The following is a 14,834-nucleotide window of genomic DNA, read 5'->3' on the forward strand; positions in this document are numbered from 1 at the left end:
TTCTTCCATGTTTGATTTAAGAAGCTGTTACCAAATGTGCTGATAGAAATATAATTTCAAGAGCTTTCCCACCATTTGTAATAGACATAAATATGGTTCAGGATTTAAGCCAATTAAAAATGTTATTTTAGAGACTTAACCCAAAGATATGATTTTTTTCTTCCCTTAACAAGAACTACTACTGTGCCACAGATCTGCGACTCATCAGATCTAGGGCATCCTCCACGGTACAGTGAGCTTAGGCCTTCTCATGGAGATTTTTCTTTTGTCCGACTACTGATCTCTGAAGTGATTAACTCATAAGGTACACAACACAATCTTGAGACCTAATTATTAATTTAGATCATACTACATATGAAATGGACAATTGTAGGGACAGGACATTTAAAAATCTGAATTTTTTTTTTTTTTAATATGTTTATTAAGATTTTTCATATAAAGAAAAAACAAAACAGACAACACAACAGTAAGGGCAACCCCCCCCCCACACACACACACACACACACAAATAAGGCAAAAGATTACACTGCATCAGCAAAGATACTACTTCAACACTGGCAAGAAACAAAAATAAAACGCTAGGGTGGTAGACTGAATTATCAATCAAAGAGAACTTTGTTTGAATACATGATCTAAAAATGGCTGCCACGCATTTAAAAAAAAAAAAAAAAAAACTTACTAAGTTTGTCCTCTAATGTACACCTAATTCTCTCCATATGCAGTAGAGCAGTCACTAGCCCGTCTGGGCCTAAACTCTGCTGCAGGTCCATATATCAAATGATCACTGTGGCATTACTGAGAGTTAAAACACTGTCTTAAGTCTTTCATCTTTAATAAAATGATCAGCGTTCTGCTCTACCAGGTGTAACAACTGAGTTTAACATCCAGGCATCCATGAAAACGGAATTTTTGACATTTAACGGAGTTAGAAGTTAGCAGGAAGTTAGCTCGCTAGCTTCCATCTAAATACAATATAGCATGTCCTGACTGCGGGGTTTTGGAAACAAATTAAAACGTACAGCTCTGTTATCACTTCCAACATAAATGAAGACAGAAAACTAAACAGCAGTGATGTTTGTAGGGTTACTGAAGTTTGGCTAGCTGGTATATAGATTCTGATTCTGATATAAAGATGTGCTACGTGACCGCTAGCGACACAGCTATGTTAGCATAATATAAACAAGCTAACTTTTTTTCCCACTCGATAAAAGTTAACGTTGTGGAGGTAAGCATCAACAACACAGAGCTCTCAGTTCACACTCCTTTATTCGTCTCCAACATCAACTGCGCATATCGCGCCACAAAACACAGGAACACACTTCCTATACACTGGGTGTGAGTGGAGCCCTCTAGTGGTCCACCACAACGTGAGGGTTCTCAGTGGTCAGGAACAAATGTAATCGCATGGCAGGATGCTGTAAAAAAGGACCAAACTTCAGCCAGGAGAACTGAGATAATCCATCTACAATACGAGGTTAGTCATTCATATACTGCTGCATGGTCTGTGCTGTAGTTACATCGTAAGGTTTTAAAAACTGAGCTTAAATAAATGATTAGCGGTAATAAAAGCCGAGGGAGGTCAACGGTGATCACTGACTGTTTTAGGAGCTTTTTGAGGTTAAACAGAAGAAAATACAGGGAGTGCAGAATTATTAGGCAAATGAGTATTTTGTCCACATCATCCTCTTCATGCATGTTGTCTTACTCCAAGCTGTATAGGCTCGAAAGCCTACTACCAATTAAGCATATTAGGTGATGTGCATCTCTGTAATGAGAAGGGGTGTGGTCTAATGACATCAACACCCTATATCAGGTGTGCATAATTATTAGGCAACGTCCTTTCCTTTGGCAAAATGGGTCAAAAGGACTTGACAGGCTCAGAAAAGTCAAAAATAGTGAGATATCTTGCAGAGGGATGCAGCAGTCTCAAAATTGCAAAGCTTCTGAAGCGTGATCATCGAACAATCAAGCGTTTCATTCAAAATAGTCATCGGGGTCGCAAGAAGCGTGTGGAAAAACCAAGGCGCAAAATAACTGCCCATGAACTGAGAAAAGTCAAGCGTGCAGCTGCCAAGATGCCACTTGCCACCAGTTTGGCCATATTTCAGAGCTGCAACATCACTGGAGTGCCCAAAAGCACAAGGTGTGCAATACTCAGACATGGCCAAGGTAAGAAAGGGTGAAAGACGACCACTACCGAACAAGACACACAAGCTGAAACGTCAAGACTGGGCCAAGAAATATCTCAAGACTGATTTTTCTAAGGTTTTATGGACTGATGAAATGAGAGTGAGTCTTGATGGGCCAGATGGATGGGCCCGTGGCTGGATTGGTAAAGGGCAGAGAGCTCCAGTCTGACTCAGACGCCAGCAAGGCGGAGGTGGAGTACTGGTTTGGGCTGGTATCATCAAAGATGAGCTTGTGGGGCCTTTTCGGGTTGAGGATGGAGTCAAGCTCAACTCCCAGTCCTTCTGCCAGTTTCTGGAAGACACCTTCTTCAAGCAGTGGTACAGGAAGAAGTCTGCATCCTTCAAGAAAAACATGATTTTCATGCAGGACAATGCTCCATCACACGCGTCCAAGTACTCCACAGCGTGGCTGGCAAGAAAGGGTATAAAAGAAGAAAAACTAATGACATGGCCTCCTTGTTCACCTGATCTGAACCCCATTGAGAACCTGTGGTCCATCATCAAATGTGAGATTTATAAGGAGGGAAAACAGTACACCTCTCTGAACAGTGTCTGGGAGGCTGTGGTTGCTGCTGCACGCAATGTTGATGGTGAACAGATCAAAACACTGACAGAATCCATGGATGGCAGGCTTTTGAGTGCCCTTGCAAAGAAAGGTGGCTATATTGGTCGCTGATTTGTTTTTGTTTTGTTTTTGAATGTCAGAAATGTATATTTGTGAATGTGGAGATGTTATATTGGTTTCACTGGTAAAAATAAATAATTGAAATGGGTATATATTTGTTTTTTGTTAAGTTGCCTAATAATTATGCACAGTAATAGTCACCTGCACACACAGATACCCCCCTAAAATAGCTAAAACTAAAAACAAACTAAAAACTACTTCCAAAAACATTCAGCTTTGATATTAATGAGTTTTTTGGGTTCATTGAGAACATGGTTGTTGTTTAATAATGAAATTATTCCTCAAAAATACAACTTGCCTAATAATTCTGCACTCCCTGTACAAAGCATTAAACATGTTAACAACACAAAAGCCATATTAAATGCAGACTACTTTATCCCCGGAAGTAGGATTCGTCACATCATCACTTAATAATCGGATTGTCTTAGCAATTACCATTCCAAACAAAATTGTCATTTGTGCAGCAGAGCTGAGATGTAAAAAGGAAGAGGTTCCAAACAATGCAGTTATCGAGTCCAGCTCTATTGTGCAGTTGTACATATCAGAAAAACATTTAAAGATGTCCAACCAATAGTTGTACAATTTGGGGCAAGTCCAAAATAAATGAGTAAGAGAGCCTTGTCCAAGTTTACCACGGACTAATCGACTAATAGAAGGAAAAATCTTGTGGAATTTAGTTTTTGAATAATGAAGTCTGTGAAGCACTTTGAATTAACTGATGCCTTGCATTTATAGAACAAGAATGGAATCCTACACAGACTCCTCTCCCACACCTCATCTCCAATTAGCATTATTATTTTTTGGGTGTGTTTTCTGTCCATTGTTACAGTGGCAGATTTTCACATTAAATACAGCCAGAGCAGGATAGGGCAGGATAATCCAGATCAGCAAAAAGTTACAACTTTGAGAGGTTCCCCCCCCCCCCGTCTCCTCTTGGCTCTGTATGACACCAACGAAAGCAGATATCCCCAATATGGCCTTGTCAGGTAGCCAATCAGAAGAAAGCTGGCTTAAAGGAAGAGGAGTAAAAACACAGTGGGTTCTGAGGTGCCCAGTGTAAATTATGGTTATTTTGAACTGTGAATTATGCAAAGCCACTCCAGTATATTTTAAAGAAAAATAAATCAAGGAGCATTTGGAAATGAGCATAACAGACCTCCTTTACAATCAAAAACAATAAAGAGGAACAAGAAGTTTGCTTTTATTTCATTTTATTTTTTTTTATCTAGTTATTTTGAAATCTTTCTGGTATTAACTTCTTGATCTTTTAAGAGAGGACAGTGCTTATTGTCCTCTTTTCTTTACTTGATTCCATTTCAGTCTTTTTCCTGCAGTTACAACCATGGCAGTGTTAAAGTTGTCATACACAATGTGAGATAACATAGACGACACATAGATTTTATGGAGTACATCAATTTAATTATAGTCGGCTCTACTTGTACCTTAAAAGCAGCGCTGCTGATAAGCCTGCATCACTTTGTCAGCTTTTATTCCCAGCTCCAGCTGCAGCATCTGTGCTGCTGTGTAAGGCAACTACAGTCTACAATTTTAGCAATGTAACGCAAGACACGATGCGCAACACAGATCTAATAAATCTGGATACAATGTGTTATGTGTGAGTAGTGATAGGAATTGATAAGAATTTAGCAATTCCAATTCCATTATCGATATCACTTATCGATTCCCTTATCGGCTCCACTTTGAGATCCACACCATCTCTAAGCAGCATATCAAAGACATTAAGTTTGTGCAAATCAATTACATACCGCGTGGTTAAACGCTTGTGCATGTTGGAGGTATTTCCGCTCTTTGTTGTGATTAGTGTTAGTGTCACTGCTTAAGTAAATATTACACAGAACATTTTTCTTAAAAGTAAAGCAGTACATTATTTAATTACAGCCAGGAGAAAGACATTTGTTATAGTATTCGTAACATTGCTTTCATGTTACAATGTAAAATAATCTGAAACACTGTCTCACTTGGCTAGCTTACCGTTAGCATGATGTCTGTGCAGGTGTTTGCGAAGAGCTGAAGTTGTGTTAACCGTATAATGCAGCTGCTTCTGTCCTGGAGCAGACTACACTTTACCATCGTGCTCTCATTCTTTTGTGCAATAAAAATAAGAGTACTGTCCATATCCACACTGGAGACTGCTCCACTAGTTTCCTCCTCCAACACAGGAACTGATATCAACTGATCGACGTGAGTGTGCAAGAACCAATCAGGGAGATCAATAGGCAAGCAGAGTAACACTTCCAAGGAATTAGAGTACTGGGAACTGGATCTCTACAAGAACTAGTTCTTGATTCCCATCCTTAGGTGCGGTATGTGTGAGTAAAAGAGCATCGCACACTGAATCATATGCTACAACATATAACTGAAATTCCTCAAATATTGGTTTCCATTTTATAATCTCAATGGTGCAATCATGAGGTCATACCATACAAACAAGGCTTCCAACATTTATTGGATTTCATTTATTTAATACATTTGTTGTAGCTGTCACATGGTGAGACGTCATCCCAAGTTTCTGACAATGAAAATTTCTTGCAGGCCATCTTTAGTTGTAGGATCATTACAAAAAGCCATGGCTCTAAAACAGTGGTCTTATGTTACACAGTGAGAGTGGTTCAAAGATATCACGAGGATTAGCTAGAGCTGGGCGATATGAGATTTTTTCATATCACGATATGTTTTTTTCATTTCAGGCGATAACGATATCTATCACGATATAAGCCAAATAACTATATTTGTAAGATTTAAATGTGCCGTTGCTCACAAGTAAAATGTGAAATAATCAGCAGCTTGTTTTTATTTAAATATTTATTTCCCATAATAAATTCAACAGGGTAGATGTACTTAAGGAACATGAGACTTTTTCAGATAAATAAAGGCAAATATTGCAAACTACACAAAAGGCAGCCGCTAAAGCGTTTAAGTTTCAAAATAGAACAAATGAAACAGACTAAATTGTCAATTCCACTTAGAAACAAAATATTAATTCTAAAAATAAATCTTAGTTTGTTTTACAGAAGAACAGACAAAATTGACTAACTTTTGTCAATATCAAATAAACTGAGAACTAAAAGGAAATTCTCAATCTCTCCTTGTTGTATAGCTTAGCTTTTCAAACAGTTTTAACAGTTACTTTAGTCTGACAAAAGCCGAATGACGAATTAGCGCTTCCAGTCAGAGACTGAGGCTACGTCCACACGTACACGGGTATTTTTGAAAACGGAGATTTTCCGTTTTCGTTTTAAAAAATAATCCCGTCCACACATAAAGGCAGAAATGAAGGAAAACGCTGCTATGAACATGCCAAAGCAGCAGGTGGCGCTAGATTCCTAACTGTGCAGAAATATTGGCCAATCAGAAGTCTAGAAGCCTCGGTGGGAAAAAGTAAACAAAGCTGGGGCATAGAAGCAGAACCGAGTCGTATGTGTGGAGGGACAGTAACTGTGTGTATATGTAAGCATTTAAACACTGCTGAGAGTAGAATTAACAGTAACAGTATTGTAGAAATTCATTTCACCGAAACAATAACGTGGCGCACAGTGTGACGCATGCACCAGTTTATTGTATTTGTCAGACTTGAAATAGCCGAAATACCTTCAAACTACGGAACTTCTATGGCTCTTCCGTTTGACAATCTCTCCGGCATTGGAACCATCATCTGTTTTCTCTTCGGTCACGCTCAGTTGATTTTTCTAGTCGGCACACTCATTTCCTCCATTATGCGCTGGCTCCATTACCCGCTGGCTGCTTCCCAAACAAACACACGTGCGGCTTGGCACTTGTGCTGTACGTAACAAGTCACGCGGCGTGACGCTGCGGCTGTGATTGGTTCGGCTCTGCGCTACTTAATTTGGATTGGCTGACCTTTTTTTTTTTTTTTTTTTTTTTTTTTAAAGAGGACAAGAGCGGCGAGGTCTATCGCGATAGCTTAATTTCTCTATCGAGTAAAAGTTATATCGTGATACATATCGTTCTCGTTCTATCGCCCAGCTCTAGGATTAGGTTACGTGGCCATGGTTTTGCCTGGGACAAAAAAAATTAATTAAATAAATAAATATAATAATATAGTATATAGTCTGATTTATTCTGCTACCTAGTAAGAACCATCAATATTCTCAGAGACTCATCACTTTTTCAAGTGCTACAAGTCCAACAAATCATGGATAAGCAGACTAAGAAACAGCTTTTACCCTGCAGCCAGCATCACTCTTAAGTCTGGATAATCATATGAAATAGCTTATCCTTATGTGTAAAATAAAAAATGGAGAGCTGTAAATTTCCTCCAGAAAAAAAGACTTTACATCTTTCTATAAGACGAATCACTAAAATGTCCGCGTTTAACCCCAGATACTATACAGTCTGCTAAACTAACAGACCCAATCAAAAGAGTTATAATGTGGTTATCTGAAAATCTGTTATCATATATTGGTTCAATTAAAAGAGAAGCACAATACGGGACATTTATTTTAACTATGACAGCTCTTATCAATTTGCAATCCTTGCCATATGTTATTGTTCCAAGAACTTGGCCTATAAAAGACTATTAAAATGGAGAGAACAGGTTCATTAAAACCTTCAGATAAGATTGCCAGAAAGCAGCACACAAAAGTACAAACAGTCATGAGACCAAAGTGTGACAACTCAACAGCTCACACATTCATGCCCTCTGGGGCAAAGCTCTGAAAGACTGCACTGCATGGGGCGGATATAGGGGTAGCATCAGGCTAGCCTCCTGAGTGCTGCACCCAGAAAGCTGTATTACCTAGTTCACTAAAGCATGTGATAGCTTTCCTTCTCAACATCTGATGCAGATAGCTATGCAAACCCCTGAAAACTACGGTTCAAGCAGAAACAAGAGTAGGGACAGTGCCAAGGTAATGGTGTATTAAAAGCCAATAAATAAATAAAGAGCATGCTGTACAAGTAAAAACAGAACTATCTTGCAGTTCTTTCGGGGAACTCTGGAGCACCCACAAGTCAGAAATGGGCCACAAGCTGTACAAGTGACACGAGTGAAAGCAGTCAGCTGGATACTACAGAGAAACACTCCATTCACAAAAATTCACAAGTTGTGACTGCTACTATTTTTGAGTTTGAAAACCCTGCACAGTGCTGTGCCAGTGGAAAAAACTTTATCTGCCATCTTCAAATGTGCTTTCGTGTGTGTGTGTGTGTGTGTGGTGCAAATGTAGTGTGAGATAAACTCAAAAGTCAGTCAGCAGACTCAAACACACATGCAGTAACACAAATACAGCTCGAGTCTGTTGCAGACCATAACAAAGTGACGCAAAACCATTTTCTACCAGCTCTAAGCCAAAACTGAAGCTAAAGTTAAACCACCTAACTTTACGTAACAGTCTGCTACTAGCAATAACAAAACTCTATCAGAGATTGAGCTCACGTCTATAATGAAATGGCATTTGTTTCAAACTAACAGTTACAATTGCACTGTTTAGAGTAGCAGCACAGCAGAATTCATCATCTAGAGGTAAGCTGGAGCGTGTGACCTGCTCAGGCCAACACTGAGGAAAGTAAAGGGTAAAAGACACACTACAGGCTATTATAATCTCAAGCTGCTTTTGCACAAAGCTCTAAAATATCAGTAGAATCAGGACAAGACATTGCCTTAAGTTGTGCTTTCTAACATGGAGGAGAAATGTTTCACTTTAGCTTTGGTCCTACATTTGAAAATAGTGGTCATCTTCTTAAACCAGACTAACTAGTAGTGAATTCACCAGACTATTTCCTGCAATACTGGACATCAAGCAGTCTATACGAAAAAAACTTACAAGTTAAAGACAGCTGCAGTGTAGATATAAAAAAAAAACTATTATTAATAAAAGTAGATAAATAAAAGTAGATGTAACATGGATGTTTATAAATCGTGGATGACATTTTTAACCATTTCAATGACTCCTAAACTAAACCATTCTCAAACAGGTAAGATCCAAGGACATAGCATATCTGTGTTGATATAGTCAATGTTCCCTTCTGAGTACCAACAAAACTATGGACAAGGCTAATTCACAGCTGTTTCTGCTTCACTTCTTCTCTTTACATCCACCCCGAACCGTCATTCTGTTTCACAGGAAAAGTACGAGAAGTACCATCAAGTTCTTGGAAAAAAGGGAGGTCGTGGTTTTACAGACAGGAAAAAATACAACTTGCAAACACATGTTTGGGCAAGTCTTAAGGGAGCATTCCAGACAGCACGTTCAGTGAAAACTCTTGGTTTTGTTGATGACAAAACGCAGAAAACTATGTTTTTTCATTCCAAAAAGAGGTAAAACACTCAGCCTGCTTGCTGGAAGGTCTTCTTTATCAAATCAGCAGCTGTCGGACATGATGAGTGCAAAGCCAAATTAATTTGCATTACATTATATCACTGCTCTCAGAGTACAGCAAAGTCATTGTGCCAAATCACCTACCTGCAGATTTAAACTCACTGTTTTGAGTATAATTTAAACTAACAACTATGACTACATGAAGTTTACTATAAGTACCCAAATCGTGTAGTCATAATAATCAAAGCTGAGTATGGAAAGCTGAATACGAAAACATATGGTATAATTTTTAGCCATTACATTAGACCAGTTTTGACATGACAACAGTTTTTCTTTGTTTGTTTTTCATATATATTTATTTATTTTTTTCCTTGGATCAAAGACAGGAACAAAAGAAAAGTATATGAATATCAGCCAGGTTGCTATTTTAACGCAACTGTACTAATACTGGCTGAGAATAATTTATTGACAATTGATTACTCCATGATTAGGACCTCTGGGTGGGGTTTTATTCCTAGTCAAATACATATAATTTAAATAGTAAGACTGTCAACGAGTTCTCTGAGGGGATGGCAAGACCATTAAGGCAGCTCTTGTGTATATAGACAGGTGGAGATTCTGTCAATATACCAGGGGCCTGAAACAGAAGAAAGTTTAACATTTCAAGGTTCAAGGTTCTTTATTTGTCACATGCATAGTTATACAAGTATAACACACAGTGAAATGTAGTCTGACACGCTCCTCGACATGTGCAAAAATTTGGGGGGGGGGGGGGGGGGGGGTGTAGAGGAAGAACATTATATAGTATATACACTGGGTGAATGTGCAGTAGTAGCAGCTAGCAGGTGAATTCTGTACATTAATATGAATAGACATCTGACTATTTTACAGGATGGACAATATAAACATATTTAAAGTTAAAGGAATTGAAATGTACATTGTGCCTTGGTTTAGAGTGTCTGGAAGAGAGTCCTGTCTCAGTCAATTATAGATGATGTGAGCGGGCGGGTGTGTGTGTTTAGGGCACGGATGGCTCCTCTTGAGTCTCTCTGTCCTTGCCCGGAAGATGCGGAACCTTCTACCAGATTGCAGAAGTTGGAACAGTTTGTTGCCAGGATGGGACGGGTCCTTCAGTATCTGCGCTGCTCTAGTCCGGCATCTCCTGGTGTAGGTGTCCTGAAGCAGGGGGAGAGCAATCCTGCAGCAGCGTTCTGCTGTACGGATCACTCTCTGGAGAGCTTTTTGGTCCTTCACACAGCTGTTCCCAAACCACGATGTCATGTTCTGTGTGAGGATGCTCTCCACAGCGCCTGTATAGAAAATCCTGAGGATCTTTGGAGAGACCCTGAACTTCCTCAGTTGTCGTAGGTGATACAGGCGCTGCCTAGCCTTTTTGGTCTGGACCTGAATGTGGGCAGCCCATGTCAGGTCTGAGGTGATGTGAACACCAAGATACTTGAAGGACTGCACCCTCTCCACTGGAGCTCCATTGATGATAATGGGCTTGTAGTCTCTGTGCTGACCCCTTCTTTCCAAAACAGAATTTTCGATATCTGACATCACTAATGATAAACATCTGTATCATGTTAGGTAGTCATACAAAGGTGTATTATTTTAATACGTCAATGCGCAATAAGATGAAAATCACAAACATGGATGGGCAATTCATTTTCCCAAGAAACCACAAGAGAATTCGGGACTGTTCTGGAGGGTCGGACCAATAATACTGAGCAGAATTGACTTCAGCTTAACAATATTATCTCTTTGTAAACTTACACAGTACAACAGTTCCAGTTTCTGATGTGGCCCGTTGGAAAATATAATTGCCCATCCCTGGTGTAGATTATTTTTCTCCTTACAAAACGAAGAAACTATGATTGGATACAAATATGAGGAACTTAAAAAAAAATTTAATAAAAGGTAAAAGCAAGACCAAAACCAGGAATGAAAACTTTCAATGCTGCTGACGGTGTGACAGTATAATTTAACAGGCTTATTATTAATACTGCAGTCCAATCATTAAATACGTAATATAAAAAATACAGAATTGTAATTAACATGTTAACGGTATTTTAGGGTGTGTAGGACCGACAATTTTATAGCGTTTTTCTGGCAAACAGAAGACAATGTTTTCCTTTTATCATTAGCATTTTAACAATAAAGATGTTTTAAGTTCGGTAAATTAAACTGGACTTTAAGAAAATGCTGGTTAAATATATTTTAATCACAGTCCTGGTGATTTTTCTTTGGTGGAAGGCCAAAACCCTCAAACGGAGTATTAGAGTCTCTACAATAAAATATTTAAAAAATATTTCATTTGCATTTTGAAAATAAAGCAGAAAATCTGAGAGTAAAAACTGAAAAACTGCAAAGCTGAAAAACAACCAACACATACTTTACTTCGTGATGATCACCAGAAAGAGTCACCTTACCCAAAAACTGCTTATGTCCTTCTACGTCTGCTCCTAAGAGGGCATATTAACATACTGTGTGTGTGTGTGTGTGTGTCTGTCTACTCTGACAGCTTCAGTTGCAAAGACGAAAGGGTTTAAGCAGATCATCAGACGCCCTCCTTAGGAGTTACAGTTCCCATTACCTCAAAAAAACCAACAGGATCATCATAAAAGATGAATCCCAACAGTGGACACTTTCTGTTTGAGCGTAGGCTAGCAGATGATCCAGGACATAAAAACAATAAACACATTTTTTAAGAGAATCAATCTGGCAATCAATGCTCATAGAATATAAAAGTAAAATATCTTGTATATTGTTGTAGATTATTTAAGTCTTTTTTTTTCTTTGATGTCTGAATTAAGATAACATACAATTTCCCTGTACAGGTGAAATGACAATAAAATATTTTTTATGTGACCCTAATACTTTCTGGAGGGCCCTTGTAGGTTTTAAACGCACGAAAAACATTACGAGTATATTCAGAGAAATACGCAAACAGATATAAGCCCAGCGGACGTTACCAAAGACATCATTCTCCTCTACGGTTGCCATGGTGAATCCTAGAATCGACACTCCATTGATGACGACTTTTTAATAGTCGTCGCGCACGCGCTCGGCTCGAACCCAGTTGTTTAAACCAATTCCATGTTATTTTTCCTCCCTGTCTCTCTGACTCTCTCCAGGAATAAAACCACAACAATGACTGCAACAGGCCTGAAACGTTCAGGTCCAGCCCAACATGAGCAGAAATACAGGCGTTTCACCAAAACCTGAGCTAATAAAATGAGCATTTCAACACCACTTTACTTTTCCTGACGCTGGCACGTCTGCGCAGACTTGGCAGCCACTCAGGGTTGCATTGACTTGTTGGTGGTAATGACAGCGTGTCTTGTCTGACATCTGAGACAGCTAAAGGAAACGTCTTAAACAAGTGCTAGCTGATATTATCAGGTCTAAATGATCGTGAGGTGAAGAAAAGCTCAAAGACAGCGTTGCTCATATCGGCCAGCTACCACTGCTGCTGCTGCTCCACTAGCTTGTTAGCTTAGTATAGCGCTAGCTCGCTAGCTATTTAGCCTCCTAACGTTACGCCCGTGTGTGATTTGGAGTTTTCTTTGCTAGACGATGTGTCACTGTGCGCTCTTCGCACACTACCTTCACGTTACAATGTGTCAACTCAACAGCCATGCAGCGATTAAAGAGGAAAAAACGGCAAAGCGTCACCGCGACCCCAGCTGGATACCTGACCAGGCAGGAGACAGCATGCATTGGGGGAACCTGCCACTCAAACCTCGATCAGTCACGATGATCCTCCGCGTCAATTTAACCAGAACATAAAACCCAGGGGTGGCAGCTGACCACCCGGAGAGCTTCACATACCATTCTCTTCACCGTTGAGACTCAGGAAGAGCTCTGTCGTGGCTTTTATCCATCTATCAGCGGTACTCTCAGTTAGCCTTGGAAGGAAAGCCCGGTAGACGTTGGAGAGATCCGCTTCGGGTGCAGCTCCAACGGAAGGTTGCCTTTTCATAATTGTGCGACTCCAGACTGACGCTGCATGACGAGCCGGCTGACTCAGCCAGCTCATTGTCACGTGGCGGAGGCGGAGCCAGCAGCCACATGTGCGCTTTGTTTTATTTCCTCTGTTTTTACGAAGACGCCACAAGGTGACGACGTACGCTAAAGCGATTAAATTCCGTTTTATTCACATAGTGCAAACCCGTATTAACAACTGTCGCGAGACGTTTTAAGATAAAGACCCTACAACCCCATCATCCAGCAATCCCACTTAAGCAAGCTCTTGGTAATGTTGGGGCGGAAGAGCTCCCTTTCCACAGGAAGAACTAGTGATGCGCGAATCATGAACGAATTGTTCAATACTCGAGAATCACTTTACTGACTCATGAATCATGATTCACAAGCCCAACTGACTCATCCCTGTTGCTGTTAGCAGCAATATATCTAGCTTATAATTAAAATTGTGGAGAAAAACACAACATCCAGTATCTTAACAAAAAAATTTCTGCTCTGAACTGGAAGAAAAAACCCTGAGTAGAAGCTCACATCAAAACAATAGCTCCTTGGTTCACAGTAGCATCGCTCTGCTAACAATGCTAACAGCACATTTGAGCTACTCACCCCCTCCCTTCCTGTGCTGAATCATACATTTCACACATCTCACACATTTTTTGCACTCTCTGGTCAACTGACTCAGTGAATCAAATGACTCAAAAATCCAATTCACTTTGGTGAGTGACTCATTAAAACTCGATTCAGTAAAAAGAATCAAATTTACCATCACTAGGAAGAACCGGGTCCAGGGCAGGGGTGGATCTAGAAGGGTGGCATGGGGTGGCATGTACCATCCTAAAATCATCTCTTGCCACCACAAGTGCTACTCTAGTTTTGCATATGACAGTGTTGTTTATTAAAATAAGATAGCATAAGCACTTTGAGCGTAGTTACAGTTAAAAGTGATTATAAATTCTAAAACTGAATATATTGATAATTTCCTCTTACTTTTGCTGTTTTGCTTCCACCACAATAAAATCACAGTTCCTGCACAGCTCTCTCTAAGTGTACTTTAAGAACAGTTTCTCATCTAAAAATCAAAATTTTCTGCATTATTTGCTTTCTTATTACCCACCTGTCTACCGTTGTGTACAGCGCTGTCGGCCAGTGTTTTTTTAATGACCTCCGACAAGAAAGCGCCATTTCTGCTGTTCAATGCAGAAGAAATGTAAACTTTTTAAAATGATGGCACATTGCAAAACACTTAGCTGTGTCTCTAATCAAACCTCTGTAACTTTGCTCTGCTTCACTTTAGCAGCATCAGGTAATGTTCATATGTTGATGCATGGTTTTCTTTTGTTTTTGTTCTACTGCAGAATATTTTTAAGGATATCTGCTATAAAAAGCCAGGCCAGAAAAATCTCGTTAATGTTTTTCTGTTTTATCCTCAGGTACTTTGACATGGTACTTTGGCATCTGCTGTGATGCTTACACCTCTGATGAAGTCTCACAAGTGTCAGTACTGATAAATGATCAGAATTATAATATTTCTGACTGTCTGAGACAAAATTTCCCCAATTCAAATTGAATCAAAATCGTGGATCGAATCGAATCAGGACCTTGTGAATTGGAATCAAATCGATCGTAGAAATCAGTGACAATACCCAGCCCTATTTCACACAGGTGGTTGGTTGG

The 14,834-nt window shown here is 39.6% G+C and overlaps 1 protein-coding gene across 2 annotated transcripts in view; it reads right to left on the minus strand.

The window, feature by feature from the left end:
• The window catches only part of trpm7 (transient receptor potential cation channel, subfamily M, member 7), an 83,549-nt gene extending 70,120 nt beyond the window's left edge, over positions 1-13,429 (minus strand). For both annotated transcript variants that reach the window (XM_085451180.1, XM_085451174.1), the window contains exon 1: positions 13,008-13,429. In XM_085451180.1, coding sequence (XP_085307306.1) covers positions 13,008-13,010 — 3 coding nt within the window. In that variant the 5' untranslated portion in view covers positions 13,011-13,429. The remainder of the gene's footprint in view (positions 1-13,007) is intronic.
• Positions 13,430-14,834: the final 1,405 nt, after the last annotated feature.

The sequence above is a fragment of the Copadichromis virginalis genome, linkage group LG1 (assembly GCF_057382275.1).
Source record: "Copadichromis virginalis isolate Kocher_CV1m ecotype Utaka linkage group LG1, C_Virginalis_male_GT1.1, whole genome shotgun sequence".
Taxonomy (NCBI): domain Eukaryota; kingdom Metazoa; phylum Chordata; class Actinopteri; order Cichliformes; family Cichlidae; genus Copadichromis; species Copadichromis virginalis.